This window comes from Hermetia illucens, chromosome 2, assembly GCF_905115235.1.
Source record: "Hermetia illucens chromosome 2, iHerIll2.2.curated.20191125, whole genome shotgun sequence".
NCBI classification, from domain to species: Eukaryota; Metazoa; Arthropoda; class Insecta; order Diptera; family Stratiomyidae; genus Hermetia; species Hermetia illucens.
Genome location: NC_051850.1, coordinates 4,841,440 through 4,861,366, shown reverse-complemented (window position 1 = coordinate 4,861,366; position 19,927 = coordinate 4,841,440). Strand labels below are relative to the sequence as shown.

The following is a 19,927-nucleotide window of genomic DNA, read 5'->3' as shown; positions in this document are numbered from 1 at the left end:
CTTATTGAATATGAATTTAAAGAAAATATTATCCTTCATGAGTATAAAATAAATTATATTTCCTTAAATTTATTTAAAACACAAATACAGTATTTTTTGATAGTTTTCAAGTTTCTGATATCCTTTTTGCTCTTTACTAAATTTTTATGAGTGATAAATTTGAAGTATCTCCATTCCTGATGGCATCTTCGAACACCTCCTTGACACACTGTACAAATGTCCAGGTCACAATAAAGAATAAGTAGGACACAAGTGTGGTCAGGCTTAGGAATTCATCGTCCATGACTAAGTCGAGCGCCCACAGGACTAAATCCATTCCGAGACTCACGGCTTGGATCGTCAGATAGGGTATAAGGAATGGTGGATACAACTGGAATAAAATGAAAAAGAAAAAGGGCTCGACATGAAGAGCTTATTCTCCAAGGATTATCGTCCTATTCTCTACTTACCATTATCACTCCAAGAAGCATTAGCAAATAGAATTTTGCCATAAATGCTGCACCAATGAGACGTGAATTTCGTCGAAAAACTCCAGGAAGGACGTAGAATCGTCGACTTCTGAATGTACTTAGGCATTTGTTTCCATGGTATACTGTCAGGAATTCATAGACGCTACAGATCTGAAATAGAATAATCAAAAGCATGAAAAAAGTCCTTTATGAGAAATTAATGGAAAATCAAGTAGGAATGTAGGAGACAAATGGAACGTCGGAAGATTCTTGAATCGAGTATGAAAGCGCTTACAAATTGTCTTTTCTTAGAAAAAAAAGGACTTTCCGTTTCCTTTGGAGCATTTTCACTAATGTAATCCATTTTGGAAGGATTTTCTCAATGAGCTGGAAATAAAGGCAGCTTTCAAGGTGAAAGACCGAATAGAGTTTTGTTCTAAAAATGTGAAGCTATAATAAGTTCTTGGAACTTTGTCAATGGTACGGGCTATAGTTACTTCTAGCTCATATCTTTGACTGAAATCCAAGCACTTATTATGGCTTCATGTTTTGGATAGGATTATGGTAGCGCTCATGCATTTTTTCCGAATTGACAAGAAAAACGTGTGAAGTGGTAGCCCCCACAACGCGGAGGTAGAATGGGCGCATGTGGAATTGGTCCCCACTAAAACCACCTCTCCAGCCTCAGCTCCGCAGGACCACCGTTTAGGTATTATTTCCCGGAGTAGGTTGGCTAATAGGCACTCGTCCTTCTCCTCCTTTCGGCTTTCTTCCTTCTTCCTTTCTTCCTTCAGCAACTCATCCTGTATCTTCACGATTGCAGAGGAAACTGTAAGCCAGTTCTTCTTCGACCTCACCATCTTCGCAGCTATTTTCCGGGCTCGCGTTCCTGCCGAACAATTGGTTCCTCTCCATAACGAACCTTCAGCAATGAAACATCACATGTTCCGGATCCTCCGGTATGCCACCGATGAATCCTCAAACCCAAAGCGGTGCAGATACCGCCTGCGTAATGTGGTAAGTGGTAGCCCCATGTTTCCGCTCAAGTCTCGCCCTAATGTTTGGAACAAACCTGTCCGTCCACCGTTCCATCTGCATTGCCAGAGGTCATTCGGCTCTTGCCTGGCCCTATTTCTACGTTCTGTGTGCTCCTCCACACGCCTTGCATGGTACAGCACATTCATTTCTTTTACCAGAATGTCTCAGAGAATGCATTTTACAAACATTTCGCATAATTTAGTTTTTATTTTCTAGCTTCGATCTACCGTAGGCCGTAGGCCCCCTAGTGGGAGTTTCATTGGGGTTGTGGTTATGCTCAAGCGAGAAGAGACCTTCGGGCCTCGGCGTGGTGTTACGTTTCAACACGGGTGCCGTACTCTTTAGTTTGGTAGAGATTTAGGTAATTCTTGCATCTACCAGTATGAATGCTAAGCCATGCACCTGGTATAGACTAGTACCGCTTGTTGGTTGTCTCAGCGGGGCTCTGATTATGGTCACAAAATCAATCCGTGAATGAAGAGGACCGTAGGATTAAGTCTCCACGACAGGTACCTACATTAAACACCAAAGGGCTTAACTGCCCCTTACACGTAGATGGCTGCTGCTTTGCTGGCTTAGCCAAGACGACAAGCTTGGTGTCCATTTTCCATGCGTATACTGTTGCGATTGTCACAACAGGCGCGACTGTGGAATGTTTTAATTTTGTGACTGCGGATAAGGCCGACGGTTGAGTTAAGATTGTATCCTGCGAGGCAAGGAGACTATACACAGGAAATGCAACTCCTAGCACATTCTTTGAACTTTTACGGAGACGGAAAACTCCTGCACATGTTCGACCGCGACAGGAGTTGTGCGGGCAAAATTCCGCCCATAAGGACTGGTGTCAGTTCCGTGGTTGCGAGCACATGGTTGCAAGTTGCTGCGAGTGAGTGACAGCATCTATCATAACAATAGACATTGCAGTGCTGTTTATGCATGAGCTTCCTTAAAGATTAATTTCGGATTAGTGGTAATGGATTTTAATGGAATCAGTGTGCTAATAACCTCTATGGGAAGTTTGGTGGAAGCAAACACGTTCAACATTCTCGGCAATAGATCCATAGCCTAGGGTGTGAAGAGGAAATAAGAAAGTGCATCCAAAATCAATCTTTCAGATGGATCCGCTTCCTGCTATGATAAGGCTAAGAACCGAAGAGCAACTCTACTGAAATGACCCGGCGATTTGCATTGCACGTCTCTGTGCTAACCAGGCTCGCACGGCAGAGAAGAGAGGCAGGAGAACTCTATTCACGAATCATTGGTCGGTCCGGTGTGTTGGGACCACATCAAAGCCGGAAACATAAAATCGATGGAAAATCCACGACGAATCGTATAGTCAAACGACGATCCTCTTGCCTCAGATCTTTAGGGTCTTTACTTTACCTTCTCTAGCCATTATAATTGACGATGCCACTTACTTACGCACTCTCTGCCTTCTTTGGTAGCCCGAAACAACGACGGTGAATATTTGCTCCACAATTTTCGAGCGGAAAACACGAAAAAATCTCAGAATACTTGGAACCCCACAGACAACGCCATTTTTCTTGTTTTCAGAATCGGATCCGTCTCATGGGGAAACTCTTTCATGAAAAATAAGATCATTCCAGTCAAACCAAGGCACGTTTCGACTAAAAAACTGGCAACTGCCTAGAATAAAGTTCCAGGAACATCTGAGGTAACCGTGCACTGGAAAACATAACAACCGCAGAAACCACTTGCTTCCCGGCGATCCAATAGCACTACCCGATCAATGGAGTTCTTCCCCCTTTCATCAACGGTCTGGTTATCGTTCGCCCGATGATTTCAAAATCCACAAAAAAAGTCCCACCCTCGGTCAACTGATTTTGTAGGGTTGCACTCCGCCTGTATCGAGTCGTTAAGCAAAATGCTTCCGTTGGCACACAATTAGTGGGAAAATAAGGGGTCAGTATTCATTTTAATTGACAATTTGTATAATGAGATTATATCTAAGTTTTTGATAAAAATTCCAAAGTAAACTTAATTTTATCCTTTAAATTTGAGGTTCGACAAGTTCCCTAACTAGCAGACGCACAATTTTTGTTATATGAACGTCAATTGGTGTTGTGGTGTCTCGTCCGCTGCTAACACTTCTTCAATGGAATAGTTCATCCCATTTCTGAAATGCTGGATTGTACCAAGCGAGTTGGGCAACCAAGCAAAAAAAAAATCTATATAAGCCTCAGCAGTCGGCAGTCCAAGTAGCCGAGGCAACAGCTCCGGAAATTGAATCCCGCGGGAAATCTGTAGAGGTTTTATAAGAATTTTAAACACTTATCCAATCAAAATGAACCCAAAAGCTACAGAACCTTTTTTTTCGTCTTGACCTCTCATGTCATATGAAATGATCCGAGGCTTGAGCGAAATGTTTGCAACGTCGCGCAACAGTTGGCTTGACAAATTTCCTAGTATTTTTAGTGCACTCGATTATGCATATAACTTGTGCCTTTTATCTTTTCGTTTGAATCTTTTACCGACATTACATTCCTAAATAATAATAAGGGGAATCCGGTAATGATAACTTTAAGCCTAAACTTCCATCATGCTGACCTATTGTATGCCAATGGAAGCGATCGACCCCGCACCTGCAGGGTAGTCTCCAAAGACTTCCAGGCTATCCTGGTTAACGACCTATGTGATGGCGACACCACATCGGCTAAGCTAACCATAAAAAGTCAACAGGGAGATAAAGAGATACTATGGTGCTCTGCATATTTCCCCTACGACGCAGAAGACGTTCCCAGTGGAACATTCATCAGAGCTATCCAATATGCCAAAAGTAGAGGCATGGGGGTAATAGCAGGATGTGATGTCAACGCTCACCACATATGCTGGGGAAGTTCGAACATCAATGCAAGAGGATCGAGACTACTGAAGTATTTAGTAGGAACCGATTTGCAGATCCTAAATGTGGGTAATGAACCCACTTTTTTCAAAGTGGTCAGGCGAGAGGTCATCGACATCACGGTGGCATCTCCTCCGAGGAAGACAGATTGGGTAATGTATCAAACAGAATTGAGCGCCCAAGTCACTATCCCTGGGAAACGCATCAAATCCATTGCTGGAATTGAGAAGACAACCCAGATGATCACAACTAGCATGAGAGAAGCTTTCGAAGAAAGCTGTCCACTCAAGATGCCAAGGAAGGGTAAAACACGATGGTGGAACTCGGATAAAGAGGCACAGAAGGCTCTAAAGAAGAGCATAAGATCGGCTAAACGATCATCTTCGAGACGCTTTTGCGAAAAGAGTAATTCTCTTGAGGCAACCTCAAAGCTGAAGCGGATTCTGGTCGAAGAACATAGCCAAAAACTGGGTTATTTACGTTTACAGAATGGGAAGTACACAGAAAGCGATGAAGAAACGGCAAACCATTTGCTTGAAGGGCACTTTCCAGGCAGCATCCAAAATCTAATCTCGGGGCCAACAGGTGCATACAGTCCTCAACCGAGAGACTGGAATATGGCATGCAAAGTAGTATCACTGGAGCGAGTGAAATGGGCATTTAACTCGTTCCATAGATACAAGTCTGCAGGTCCGGATGGCATCATCCCTGCGCTAATAATAGAAGGAATGGATGCCTTGGGTCTACACATTCGGAAAATATATCGTGCATGCCTAGCACACGCTTATATTCCAATTAAATGGCGGGATGTGATCAGCCTAACGTCCTTTCTGTTAAAAGGACTAGAAAGACTAGTAGATCGGTTCATAAGGGATACACACATTCCTAAGTGGCCATTTCACCATAGGCAACACGCCTACCAGAAAGGTAAATCCACGGAGACAGCACTCCATGAACTTACGGCAAAAATTGAAAAGGCGATGTCCGAAAAAGAATACGCCTTAGGCGCATTCATGGACATCGAAGGTGCCTTCAATTATGCCTCATTCGCGGCAATTTGTGATCCGGCAAGACAGCATGGAATCGAACCATTGCTAATCAGTTGGATCGTTCACATGCTAGAGTGGAGAAAAATCCACATATCGGTCGGCCAGAAGTCTATTGAAGCAGGATGTCTCAGGGGCTGCCCACAGGGAGGGGTTCTCTCTCCACTGTTATGGCTCTTGGTGATGGATACCCTGCTGTGGCTCCTGGAGGACAAAAAAGTCTTCGCGCAAGCATTTTCGGACGACCTAGCCGTAATAATTACCGGCGAGTTTGCGGACACAGTATGTGACCGCTTGAATGCAACTCTGCATGTAATCCACAGCTGCTGCCTCCGCAATGTACTCACGGTGAACGCTAGCAAGACTGGACTAGTTATGTTCACTAGGAACGCGAGGTGGGGCAGCTATACGCTACCCACCTTAGCAGGGGCGGAAATCCAGCTGGCACAAACAGTCAAGTACTTACGAGTACATTTCGACTCCAAGTTAACGTGGAAGCATCATATCCAGGAACAATACCAGAAATCCTGCAGATTGCTCTGGTGCTGTAGGAATGCGATAGGTAAGACCTGGGGACTTTCACCTAAACGGATATATTGGATGTATACATCCATAATAAAACCCATTTTGATGTATGCATGCATCGTCTGGTGGCAAGACTGAACTTTGATAACAGCAGGAAGCTGCTAACGCAGATTCAGAGACTTGGTTGCCTAAGTATTACTGGAGTAATGAGTACTACGCCGACTGAGGCACTTGAAGCTATCCTAAATTTACCCCCCATTCACTTGGAGGTGAAACGGAAAGCAGCCAACAACGCCGCATATAGGCTCGATACCATTGAGGCGTGAAAAGGCGGCCAATCAAACGGTCATGCGTCTATCTGGAAATTCCTTGAAAAACATCCGGTAGCCCTGATGCCGACCGATTATATGGTTTCCAGATTCGTCTTTGAGAAGACATACACTGTCGTAATCACCGAAAGAGAAGAATGGTCGACAAGTGGCCATAAGTCTTTTGAGACTACAGACCTAATAATCTTCACCGACGAGTCAATTATGGAGAATGGATCGGGTGCAGGGGTGTTCTCGGAGAATCCGATTACAGAACTGGCCCGACCCCTCGGAAAAATGACGACCATATTCCAGGCAGAGATATATGCCATTTCATTGGCAGCAGAAGAATGTCTGTGACATAAATGGAGGGGTCGCACCATTCGAATCTGTTCCGACAGTCGGGCGGCATTATCAGCACTAAATGGCAACAACATATCAAGCCAGTTGGTATGGAGCTGTCATCAGGTGCTGCTGAAACTTGGCCGACTGAACGAAACATTCCTGATGTGGGTGCCGGGGCACTCTAACGTCGCCGGTAATGAGGAGGCTGACAGGCTGGCTCGCCGGGGGTCTGGATCCACAATGGTGGGGCCAGAACCAGCTCTTGGAATCCGACCATCTACTGTCAAGTCTACTCTGAAGGGTGAAATTGCAGGAATTCACGCAACCGAGTGGAGAAATTTGGACTGTTGCCGGCAAGCGAAAATCTTTGTGAAGGAGCCTGGGGCCACTAGAGTCGCATTTTTGTTGTCCCTTAAGAAGTGGGACATGAAAACCCTAGTAGGGCTTTTGACGGGACACTGCCCCTTAAACTACCATATGGAAAATATTGGGGTAGTGGTTTCGGCTGTGTGCAGCCAATGTGAGGGGCAGGAGGAGACTGCCCTGCACTTTTTATGCAGCTGCCCGGCATCCTCAGATCTCAGACGAAGACACCTTGGCAGGGTTTTCGTCAATGAAGAATCTGCACTCTCTCTGCCTCTTGAGAATGTTCTCGGATTCGCTAAAGCCTGCGAACACCGTAGGCGGGAAGCCATTGAATAGGCAACTTACGGGGATAGTACAATGGGCCTAATAATGGCCTCAGTGCTTGGAGCTGCGGCTCCACCCAGTTAACTAAACTAACTAACTAACGCGTGAGTGTAGTGATGTAAAATGGGAGGCGAAGATTAACTTTGGTTTTCGCTTTGATATGAGGTGTGATGTCCCTTGGGCGATTGTGAACGTACATTGTGGTGTGAAGATAGAGTTTCGGCCACTAGAGGTGAAGGTGGCAATTAATACTTTCTGGTAGAGTATCAGCAGCAATAAGCTCTTGACCTAGTTCGATAGCTATTTTGATAGGAGGGACATGTTTCCAAATAGGTTCCCATTAGCTAACATAGTGCAGTGAAGAATATCTTATAAGCATCTATAAGATACGAAATTCATAGTGGCCTTCACCATCCAGGAGCCAAGCAAGGATATCTGTCCAAGCAAGCTGTAAAGCTATGGCTCAGAGCAGACAAATAGTGGCTATCAGTCAAGCAGTTTTATCGTCAACTGCCTGACGAATGAATATTTTATATTTAATCAATTTCCTCCATGCAAGCAGGCTGAAACATTGACCTCCAAAGGATTTATACGTAATAGACCTGACCTACCAATCATAAAGATTCACTCAGTGCCTATTTTGCTTTTTCCAGTATAAGAAAACTCTGGGCATTTCTTCTACAGAATGTACCCGTAAGTGGCCGACTTTCCTCATTATATCCTTTTTAACGAACGCTCAAACGATGTAATCACTTATAATATTCACTTTTAACTACTTGTCCTCTGTTCCGCATAATCCTCTTCTCCTAATTCCGCTATTAATTTCAATTCATTTCAAGACAATTATATTCATTCTTCCTGAACATTCTCAGCAATATCTAAACTTTTTCTCAACGATTAATTCAAACAATTCTGAAGCATGCACAAGGTCTGCCGCACCTGATCCTGACATCTAAAAGTTTCAATTCAAGATAACAAAATGAGGACAACTTTCATTCCTATTGCTCCCGTCTCCAAGTTGTCCAAAGTTTTCATTAAAACTTCTCAAAAACTTTTCCTAAGCTTCCTGTGTAGTTGCTTTACTTTCACTCCTGCTTTTCCTTCCTCCTCATTTACGTATATATTCGAACTTCCATTTCCTCCTGGCTGCACATCCCTTCCGGGTTGTGGGGAGGGAGGCAATGCTTAAGTGTCAAATGATAATAATTTCAACGATAGAGGATGACTGGATGTCACGGAACTGGCGATAGTAGAAGTCACCCCGGGAACTTCAATAATTAGTTCCAACAGGACGCGTCTCGGGTGTTCCTGAGCCTTGTTAGCATACCGAGCAGCGCTTGCTGTGGAATGCAAAATCAAACGGGAAAGGTTCGTGTTTTTTGTAGACAGTTGGGTGGATGGCAAGGACTAAGGGGACCTAGAATTCGGAAGAGTAAATTAAAATGAGTTTTGAACTGAACAGCCCCCGTTGCTCTTCATAGAATGCATGTTGACCTATTAGCCTGAAATTTACGCACAACTCCAACATGCTGAGCTAGAATATCTTTTGCAGGAGTTTCTGAAGTAAACTACGTTCGCATTTGTAAAAGACAACGATAAATACTGTCGAAATAGGAAGCACCTTTGCATATAACATATTTTATGGGACAGACGGCTTGGGTTTCATCTAGGATAACTCATCAAACACTACCTCATCTGAGGAGATGCTTCTGCCCTGGATGAAATGGCAGGTCGTCCTCTTTTTCGAAAAACTGGATGTTCACCCGAAAACAGAAGCCCGTGGACCATCGGACCATCGGCTCGAATCTGCTTCGTCTTCAATTTCAAAACCAAAAGAACCTATTTAAGGTAAAAGAGGGGTGGGGATGGCTACGGTTTCGTACCAGGGCAGAGACAACTCACCAGACGTTGCCTCACTTCTTCCCGGGGACCAGCGTGACCGATGCGGCTCTCAGGTGTTATACGCTCCCTTTTATAATTGGCAACACACAACAAAGGTATGAATTATGTCCAATGTAGATCCACTCACAGTTCAGACCAAAGCTTGGCCGGAGCTAGACAATTTTTGTTTGAGGATTGAGGGGTCCTAAGCCCGCATCCTCTTGATGTCGGACCGGAACCGGTGCGAAACCGTAGCCGTCTTCGTCCCTCTTTTAATTTTTGAACTTTGGGTGTTAAACCCAAAAAGAGGAATCGGTGGACCATAAATATTGGGAAAAGTTGTTCTCCATTTGGTCCGGTCCGACATCAAGTCGATGCGGACTTAGGACTCCCCAATCCTAAAACAAAAATATTTAAGGTAAATAAATGTCTAAGTAGCCATCAATGTGAGGTACATTTGCAGTTCAGTAAAGACTTTACTATTATCAAAGGTTGACGAGAGCCTGCCTATCTAGCGACGTAATTCAACGACCCAACTTCATCAATCACCACTGAAAGGTACGAAACAACCAAGACGGCCTTCTGCTATGAAATGAGTCATGTAATTTCCTAAAAACCTTAGTTTTATTTACCCTGCGCAGGCAATCCACGAAAAAACTGGGCGTTCGTCAACTCATAGTGAGAAGACTGCAGCTAAGCAAGAAATATCGTGGGAGCTTGTATTGGAGCCATTTAGGCGTATCCAAATTCGGAAGAATGTCATTTCACCCTGCATAGAGATCAAATAATTGATTTGACCGAATTTATGATCGATAAATACAATATAGGTGTACCAGGCCTTAAAAACCAAAGCCAGAGCCATCAGTAGCCAAGAAAAAAATATCACGTAGAAAAGAAACGTCACCCAGGCCGCAAAAGTGAGATCTTCTGTTGTGACCCCTCGAAGGACTCTAGAAAACAAAAAGTTGGTGACCAAAAAAGAGAAGGCCGAACAAAATAGGCAAAGTCGCAGGACCTACGGCACCGATTTCAGGAATGGTAAAACCCCCCCCAAAAGGAACTGTGTATAAGCGGAGCAAGTTTGGCGCAAGCAAATAAACGGAACACCTAAAACGAGAGTGAGGCCTTAATTGACCATTATTTTGAAAATATCAACAAAGCTACGGATCAGTAGCTGATGGATTTTGAAGAAAGCGTTATCAAAACCAGATATTTACATAAAGGGGATTCAATGCTGGAGTTGAAGTTGGCAATACCGCCGAAATCTTCATCTCCAAGACAGAGAAGTTCTTGGGTAAAGAAACTGAAGTTTGGGCCAAATGTGCCGATTGTCAACTCAAAGAACAAGTTTCGCTCAAACACTATTTCCGATCCCTTAGATTTGGTCACCCAATAGCAGTATGATCTGGTGACTGCGGCAGGTCAAAAAGATGCAGGAAATGTGGAGGTGAAAACCATATATTCCTTGAGTGCAAAGCTGGCCCTGAATGTATGTTTCCCAAAAAAAAGAGGACGTCAACTGTTGGCATAAAATAAGTGATAACAAAAGACCAATATTTAGAGGAGCCTTGGCCCCAGTCTAGAAATCAATATAGAAACAAGGGTAACACAGATCAACCTCAACCATTACCAGGACCTATTTTGCCCCGGGAGGAAGCACTTTTTTTGCAGGATGGTAGGAAGAGGAGCGAAAGGGAGGTGAAATGCACATTAAACACAAACTGTCAGACTACCGACGAAAAGACTCCTACGGAACCGTCCGAAACATTACCTCAGGCCAGGCCTATTCAGTGTCGGAGGAAAACACTGTGGATTCAGTGAGCCTCAGTTACCCTGGCATCTCTCCTATCCATCTCCCTCTTTTTCATCTTAAGAATGCCTTTAGTGTAACGTTCCACTCGATTCCACGTGTTTTCGCTCTGCAGCATGGCCCTAATTATGGTGCCCCGAGGCCTAGGAAACCTTTCCATCGTAAGGTAATGGCGATGGCACCCCTACCTTCTGGAAAAGAAAAAGGTGTGACAGGCATCATCCATCAAGTCCTTGCAATAAATACAGTCGGGGGACCGTGATTTCTCGATTGCGTTCAGATAAGATTGAAAACACCCGTCTCCATTGAGGTAATAGTCAACCTCACCGTGCTTTCAACTGAACTACGGCCGCACGTCTTTTATGAGATGCGCGGTCCATCTGCCTCTCGATTCTATTTCCAAAGATTGCTGCCATTCGCAAAGAGTACGGGTTCTCTCTTCATAAGCGACAGCCTCCTTATTTCCTCGCCTTTCCTGAGTTATATAAGCCTCCGCTTGGTAGCAGAGAGATCGAGAGGGCGATCGCAAGAAACTCGCAAAGCCCTTCGTCTTTGTACCTGCGCTAAGCACTTACAGTGCATTTCCTCACGGAGGGAGTCAGCCCATATTTCCGAACCGTAAAAGAGGACGGACTGACCCGCGCTCATCAGCAACCAACGCCTCCTGGAAAAAGGACCTCCAACATGAGACATCAGCCGGCAAATCGCAAATATTCTGCTCCAAGGAGTTCATCTTCGTATTTATCATGATGCCGAGGTATTTCACCACCAGCTTCGACAAAACCATGGTTTATCACCCTGAATAGAGAGGACTGTGGGAACCCTCTCCTTGGTTAGCACAACGACTTCAGTTGTCTCCAGAGCGAGGGAGATTCCATACTCAGTCATCCATCTGCTTACTCGCTGCATCACCAATCCCAGTGTGCGCTGAGCTTGCTTCGTCCGTGTGTGGAACAACCAGTGCCGCAACATCGTCTGCGTATTCGATCAGATGCGATTCATCAAGCAATTCGAGTCGTAGAAGGCTGTCGTATATGGCGATCAAAAAGTTCGGACCATTATTACTTTCTTTATGCACTCTCTTTCCCAGGGTTCATAGAGAAGGGCACTATCCTTAGATTTAGGAAGCCGAGTAACGAACACCAGGGGCCAAATCATGCTTGAAACCTCGCGGAGCTAAACATTGTACTAGCCAAATTTGGTTGCTGGCCTACCTTCCGAGGCAAAGGGCTAGGCTCAATAGTCGATCTGACTTAACTCAGCACCGCTTTGGCGAGACGGATGGTCTGGCGGATAAGTGAACACTATATCCAGAGTGGCCATCAGGTCATCTTTTTCGACATCAGAAACGGGGAAGGCGGCGGCCGGATAAGCAAAGGAATTGGAAAACCCCGGAGAGCTGAGTGGTCCACTGGAGGATTCGAGGGCTCCTTGCGTTGCGCAGAGAACGGCGCTGGAAAAGTGAGCCAATAATATCAACGAGTAACTGAGGCATCCGATTCTACAATGCAGCGACGCAAGTTCCACCACAGTCTGAAACCAAACTACTGGTGAAATCCAGAAATCTCGTTGTTTAAAGCGTCGTGTCTACGAGCCAGGAAGCCTTGCCAAAGAGAAGCCAGAGGGAAGCCAGAACATCGGCAGTCGGAAAAGGAATACCGCGATCTTCGAAGCAGCCTTAGGAAGACTATACGGGAAAGTAAGCGGAATGACTACAAGTAGTTGTACCTTGAAGCAAATATGAACCCCTGAGGCGCTGCTTACAAGGTTGTAATGAACAAGATTGATGGACAAAAATCACCTACAGTGACGTGCCCGTAACTCTTGTTCAAAATAATCGCAATCGTTTTCCCCCAACTAGAAGAAAGTGGACCTCATCCAACGGTTCAACAGGACATTCATTCAATCTCCTGGGTGAACGAGGAGGAACTACAGGAGATCTGTGGACGAATAAGGGGCAATAAGCTTTCGGACTTGGACGGGATTCCCAAAAAATCCCTGAAGTTGGCTGCTAAAATCAGGCCGGCATGGTTCATAAGTACATTTGGATCGTGCTTGGTGGAAGGAGTATTTCTCGCCTAGTGGAAAAGGTTGGTTTTGTCACCGAAACCCCAAAAACTACCTGGCGCACCCTCTTCGCATGACACTATCTGTCTTTCAAACTTCTAAACTGCTTCCGTACGTCGAGCCAGCGAGTGGTCTACCGGAGCGAGTATGAGTTTCGCAGAGAACGGTCCACGGTCGACTCCATAGCAATGGTAGTGAACCTGGCCCGGGAGGCGTCGGCCGCTGGTAATTGCTGCGCGGTGGTGATGCTCAATGCCAGAAATGTTTTTAAGTCAGGCAACTGGGGTTCAGTTAAGGGCACCCTGGTTAAAGTGGGTGTCAATGGTTACTTACCTCGGATAATCGAGAATTATCTCTCGGAAAGTCTTCTTTGGTTCAAGCCGGATGATGGACCGAAGGAATATGATGTAACAACTGGTGTTGCCCAAGTGTCCGCATTGGAGTCACTGCTGCGGAGTGTAATGTACGACGGAGCGTTCAGCCTCGACGTACCAAAGGAGGTAACGTTGATTCATTTTGCAGACGACCTCGCGGTGGCAGTAATTGCGAAACACCATCAGGACGTGGAACTGTATGCAATTGAAAACACTCATGCCATCAAAGCATATCTCCAAATGGTGAAATCGGACCTGGCAGAAGATAAGACGGAGGCGGTCCTTATAACCAATCGCCGGAAAAACATTACTGTCAAAGTCAGGGTTGGTAATCACGAGATTGTTTCAAAATCGATCATTAAATACCTGAGGGTAATGATTGATGTCAAGTTTAGCTTCAAAGGGCACCTGGACTATGCACGCGAAAAGGCAGCAAAGGTTAGCTCATCTCTAGCAAGGATGATGCCTAATATTGGAGGGCCCAAATCTAGTCGCCGGCTGTTTATTCCATGAATGCTCAAATCCATGCTGCTATATGCGGCTCCTGTCTGGGCGTGCGCACTAGATAGCACAGTGAACCAGGGAAGGTTAAGTACGGCATAGCGGGGAGGGTGTGCAGTAGATGTAGGACGGTAATCGGCAAGGCAGTGTGTGTTATCCCGGGGATGATTCCCTTGGATCTTCTGGCTAATGAGGCACATTATCTGTATCGGAGAAGGAGAGCGAATCCGGATGAAGTGACTGCGGGATTCTGAAAAGCCACTAGGAAGGAGCTGTCCAGAAGATGGCAGCAATGGAGGAATAATTCCGAAAATGCTGCTGGACCCATACACTGATCCCATGTATTGAGTGATGGGTTGAGCAAAAACATTACTATCTGACACGGTTCGTTGCGGACCAGGAAATGCTTGCATCGCTTCGGATTGAATGAGTACCCAGACTGTTTCGAATGCGCCGATACACCGGAGGATTTGAGGCATGTTACGTTCCACTGACCGAGGTTCGCGCTTGAAAGAAAGTAGTGAAACGACGCCCTCACTGAAGTTATCGAACCCCATAATTTCGTGGGGAAGACTCTGAGGTCGGAAAGGATTTGGAGTGCGATAAACGCAACTGTAACTGCGATATAGGAAAAGTTTCAGCAACTGGAATCAGCCCGGCAAGCGCGACGTACGCATGACTTAGTTTAGCTGGTGTAAACCAGAACCCTTCTCGCGAATTAAAACGGTGGCGTGGGAATATGGGTGGAGAAGGGAGGGGGGACTAGTTGTGGGGGGTTATTATCCCACAAACTTCTGCAACCTGGCGCAACAGCGTCTTTCTATGCTTTTCACCCCCACCCATAAAAAATGGCGTGCAATGCCTTCAGGACTGCTCCAGATGATGCTTCGTTCATGATCTTGGGAATGATGCCGATTGATATCTGGGCAGATGAGGTGACGAACATATACAATACAAAAGTCACTCTCCCTTATCGCGGACAAAGGACACCGAAAGATAGATATGTGTAAATAGATGACAAGAGCATTGGGAGCACTTAGGGAAGGGTCGGTGGGTACACAGGCTGATCGTTGCCATCAAGGAATGGTTGGAGAGTCGCAACGGTGAGATAAACCAGAATCTTTGCCAGTTTCTTACGGGGCAGGTTTAAAGTGGACACCTACCCCTATGGTCCAAACTGCGTTAGAGTCCCAGAGAACCCAGAGCATGTATTCTTTCCCGGTCGAAGATGTGGGGAAAAAAGGAAAAACCTAGAGGAGGCTCTAAGGGAGATGCTAGTCCAAGAAAATCTGATGCTAAGAATGGAGGGGGGGGGGGGGATGCGAGCCACTCCATGATCACTCCAGAAGAAACTGGGAAAGGTAGAGGAGACGAGAAAACCGCGGTTACGTACGCCACGTAAATAAGAAAGGTGACCAAGCCAGGGTAAATTGACTCCTCCCTATGATGTAAGAATATGGGTCGGGGGAGAGTTAGGGGTGATTTTAGTGGGTGAAGATCCCATACACTAGCGTGCCCAGGCTAATGTCTTTTGAAGGTTTCCACCAAGCCAAACAGACAGATGGGCGGGAAGACAGATAGTGAGACAGTTAACCGATATAATAAGGTTAGGTTAAGATTAATAAGAAAGGGGATCGCTAGAAGAGAGTAACTGAAGCTCGCTGAAGCACAGGGTGCGTCGTCATACAATGGATAGGCTTGGCCTGCAGTGATGTGTCAAAATGTTTCAGCTTAGTGTCCTAGACGCAACAGGAGGGTGTTCTGGCCGGTAAACTATATGAAACAGGAGTCCGGCACTTTGTACGTAGATGCATTTCGCCACTCCAACCAGAGGAAAAAAGTGTCGTAAAGTCGGGACTGGGGACTGTCAGGACTGTCGGGACTGGGGACTGTCGGGACTGTTGGGACTGGGGACTGTCTTAACTCCAAAGGAAATAGGAAATTTCTTCGTATAAACATTAATAATTAATTAAATAACTTTGTAATTAACTTTTAATACCATTTATAATTAGGATTTTCTTTGCTCCAGAAAATTACCGATACCGAATAATTAAAATTCCTGAGATGACGGTCCTCCTGTTAAATACTAATCAATAAATTCTAATCCTAATATTCACTAATCAACAAAAATTTACTTTCCTCTAATATCTAAATTCCAGAATTTGTTTTCCCATCCGGTACCACACCATGTTATTGCAGCCTCCCCTTAAACAATGTCCTCGTACTTTATTAAAGACTTACAGGTTCCAGTATTTCACGTGACATTACGCAAAGAACATTTACAAATGATTCTAACATTTTCCAAGATACTAAGAAGCACGAAAGCGATGCTTTGTCCCAGGACCTTTAACGAAATATCCTCCATTCTTTTCTCCTTAAGTATGTTGACGGTAATAAAATTTTAAGAGATTTTACAGGGCCGCTACCGTCGTAAATTGTCTGGAATTTTCCTAGACTTTTCATCTATCTGATTGCTTCGAAGTTTTTGGCCTAGACGTGGTGTTTGTTAATGTTTGGAAAAGTGTGCTTTCTTGGAAGTTTTATGTTTATGTCCTGCTGTATGGCTTCTCCTAATGGTTTTGTAATTATTCCTTCGTGTAAAGGTGCAAGGATGGGGGAGTCGGCCGGTACTTAGTCAACTTTTCCAGCAGCAAATTTGGTCCTGAAGACTATCCACCTCGTCCTCCAGAGAGGTCGTGATAAAATCCAAAGCCGGATATCAATCATCATTAGATCATCAGCTCTAACTGCCCCCGAAGTTTCCTTGATCTAATGCAAATAAGGACAATCCAGCACTAACCAAAAATCCCATTTATCCTTGACTTATTCCAATTACCGCCAAATCTTTCAATTATATACAATCAGCAGTCTCCCAGCCTCTTACTGCGGAACGGAAGCAAGAGGGACGCTAATCATTGAAAGTTTTATTTTCCTCCGCGGAATCACGTAGGATCTTCCACGTCTCGAACAGATACGTAACGGCTCCCTTGGGGTTATTTTCCCTGAGGTGTTGGGCTTCCCTTGAACCCCGTCTGAGACTACGGGAGTATTCGTTCTTACGCGGCGCTCGATAATGCCGACAAGATGGAAAGCGAAATTAACGAGCATGCAAACGCTGCCAAGTGCCTAAATTAAATTTAATAATGGTTATTTGAAAACTTTCGCAACGACATTTTTTGGGAATTGCGCAATCCTGGAATTATATTCGTACTTCAACTCGACTTTGATGGAAATTCGACACTCGAGCCAGAAGCGAAATTAAGAAATTCAATTGAGTTCTCGCATCGGAAAACTGAGAGAAGGTTTCCACTGAAAATGTCAAGAGGGTCCTTGAAATTTTTGAGGGTTTTCAAGGGTATTACTAAATAATCGGCCTGGGAGGCCGGGAAACACCGAATCAACGTCGGAGCAAGAAGAAGCCGATCTCAATCGATTGAGCAATTTATGGGGATTATTTCAATTAGTTGGAAATTGATTCTAGCGGGAAACTAAATGAACTCCCCCAGTCCACAATGCCCTCCGAAGCATCCGGATATTCCAACCAGACTCACTGGCAACCCGATTATAAATCTTAAACAGGCACTTTCGAGGGCCAATGCCATAAATCGACCACTCCGGAGAAATCCCCACAAAAATTCAGACATTCGCCAGGACTAATGGGGAATAACGTGCAAATATGAATGAAATGGCTAACCAATGGCTCCGCAATAAACACTTACCGTACCAAAGATTCCGACGCACATAACAGTCCAATAAATCAATGGAAATATTTCATGCGTGCATGGAGATACGAAATTCAGGATTTTCTGTATGGTCTGCCCGTAAGGGACTGCATCTAGTCCCCAGATCGAATACCGGCTGCAAACTCGACGATCGAAATCGATATGGTTGCAAAGATATTTATCGAAATAACGCAATCTGTACATTCTTGGCCTGAAAAATTCCCAGAAAATTTGACAGGAAAAGGAGGGAATTGCGGAAGAGATATTTATCAAAAAAGGATGAAGAGTTCACTGATTGACGGGGGTTGGAACTGTTCAACTGAAATGATTTCGGGTAGATGGAAGGGTAACGACAAAAAAATTTAAATAGACAACACAAACACACTTTGGGGTTAGCTATAATAATATGTCAAATATAGGATTTACAACTGACAAGGATTTGATGTGGGACTGGTCTACTCGGTCAAACTTAAACCTTTCAATTCAGTAGTGAAAAAGAAACAACGAGTTGCTTATAGTAATGGCCCTTTCGGGATCTAATGAATATCGTCTTAGGAATCTGATGCATTTTTTGTGGATGTATTCAGTGTAACCCTTAATGTGGCAAGTACATTAACAACAACAATTCACTAGGACTTCCGGATCCAATATTCCCCATTTCAGTCAGTTTTGATGATACTAGCAAACACCAGCCCAGAAAATCGTTACAACACCATATTCGCACCCTCCAAGTCCACTCCTCTCACCTTTCCTCCGGACCCTATCCTTTTGACTCCACCGTGAAGTATTATTTCCCGAGAAAAGCTCTGGTTTGTGACAGCATGTCCAAGTTAACCGAAAGGGTTAATTTCCGAGACCTTTCTGGTCCTTGAATCTACTAATGTATGTACCAGTTAGAGCCACTCCAGTTGCCTCTAATTTCAAAATCACACCAGTAACCTTGCGGGTTTTTTTTTGTTCGCATTCGAACTGTTGGCAGCTGGCACCTTATCCAATCCAAAGCGAAGAAAATACTTCTTAAAGCGGCCATGCCCCATAAGTAAGGTAAACATCTAATGGCAAAGTCGGCTCGTCTTGATCATTCTTCTCAGAAACGAGCTTAGTTCATATGGAAAGGCTCGCTTCTCTCGCAACTCCTCCACGATGGGTGTAACCCCATATCGACCGCAGTTGTCCTCATCCCAACCCAATTCAACACCTTCGTCTTCATTACCGCAAGGCGAAGTTCATTGTCTTTAGTAGTCCATCTGCACTCAGAACTATAAAGGGCACCAGGGTGAACATTGCGGTAGATTTTGGATTTGAGTCCTTCGTTGATGCGTTGATTTGGCTGAGCAAATTCTTTCACCGAAATCTGTTCGAGGTATTCCCGCCACCTGTCCGCCGCAGCTCATCAATGGGTATGCAATGTAATCTCCTTGTCATCATCATAACAAAAGCGTTCGGTATCCTGGGTGCATTAGTTCTGGTTTTTGGCAAGTCAATACAAAACTCTCTTGTCGCCGCTGATTTATGTCATCATTGACCTTTTCACCGGCAAGACCATTAAGATCACCCCAATAGCTTCGTAGTCATCGGTACGCACGCTCACAGTTCATAGGTCTTTGTATCGAATAGTTGATAGAAGACGTCTTGGCCAATATCGTGCCGACCTGCCTGTTGTGTGAGTTACGTAGTCAGCTGACATAACAGGGAGTTTCATTAGCCAGTCATCAAATTGGTTCCCTTCTTTAATGGCATCATGGAAATCCTCAAAGGTAGCAATGCTGACACCATATGGGGTACATAGACCATCAGGAGACAAGTTTGCAACCATTTGGACCGCATTCGTGATTTATATTGCAGCTCTCGTCCCAAACCATTGAGCTTCTTAGTCGTCAAAATTACCCCACTGCCGTTGCCATCTTCTCTACAATCCTTCTATTTTTTAGAAGCACTCTGTCATACCGGATCGATTTTTTGTTGTTCTACTTCTTTCGTGCTCCTCAGCTGTTAAACCGCCTATTGAAATAATTTCCGTTATAATACGAACAGTCTCACCTGATGTGGTCATACATATTCTCAGTGAAATTAGACTGCGCATGGTTTCTATTACTTTCTCATTCACAGGAGTCGCTAGTCTTCAAGGTCCTTATTATAAATAATCTAAGAACCTTTCCCATACCATCCTCCAAGCTGGAGAGAAATCATTTTGGCCATCAATGCACAAAAACGGAGTAAAACAGCTGGGTTTGACGGTCTCCCGGTAGAGTTATTTATCGCTCCACCTGCAGTTACTGCAGATCTCCTACTTTCACTCGTATGGAAA

At 44.7% G+C, this 19,927-nt stretch overlaps 2 protein-coding genes across 2 annotated transcripts in view; one reads left to right on the top strand and one right to left on the bottom strand.

The window, feature by feature from the left end:
• LOC119650058 overlaps positions 1-19,927 on the top strand; it is a 191,335-nt gene that overhangs the window by 165,537 nt on the left and 5,871 nt on the right. The gene's annotated exons all lie outside the window — the stretch shown is intronic.
• LOC119650057 lies at positions 35-18,032 on the bottom strand. Its single transcript, XM_038052547.1, has 3 exons — positions 17,617-18,032; positions 450-620; positions 35-370 (listed from the first exon to the last, which is right to left on the bottom strand). Exons 1-3 carry the CDS (start codon positions 17,821-17,823, stop codon positions 137-139), a joined length of 612 nt encoding a protein of 203 aa, XP_037908475.1. The 5' UTR covers positions 17,824-18,032; the 3' UTR covers positions 35-136.

Bases quoted from the DNA above. Each gene is read 5' to 3' on its own strand.
- LOC119650057 (XM_038052547.1), bottom strand. From the start codon at position 17,823: ATGTACAGATTGCGTTATTTCGATAAATATCTTTGCAACCATATCGAT. The intron at 621-17,616 runs GTAAGTGTTTAT...ATTCTATTTCAG, and splicing joins GCGTCGGAATCTTTGGTACG to ATCTGTAGCGTCTATGAATT. The intron at 371-449 runs GTAAGTAGAGAA...ATTTTATTCCAG, and splicing joins TGCTTCTTGGAGTGATAATG to TTGTATCCACCATTCCTTAT.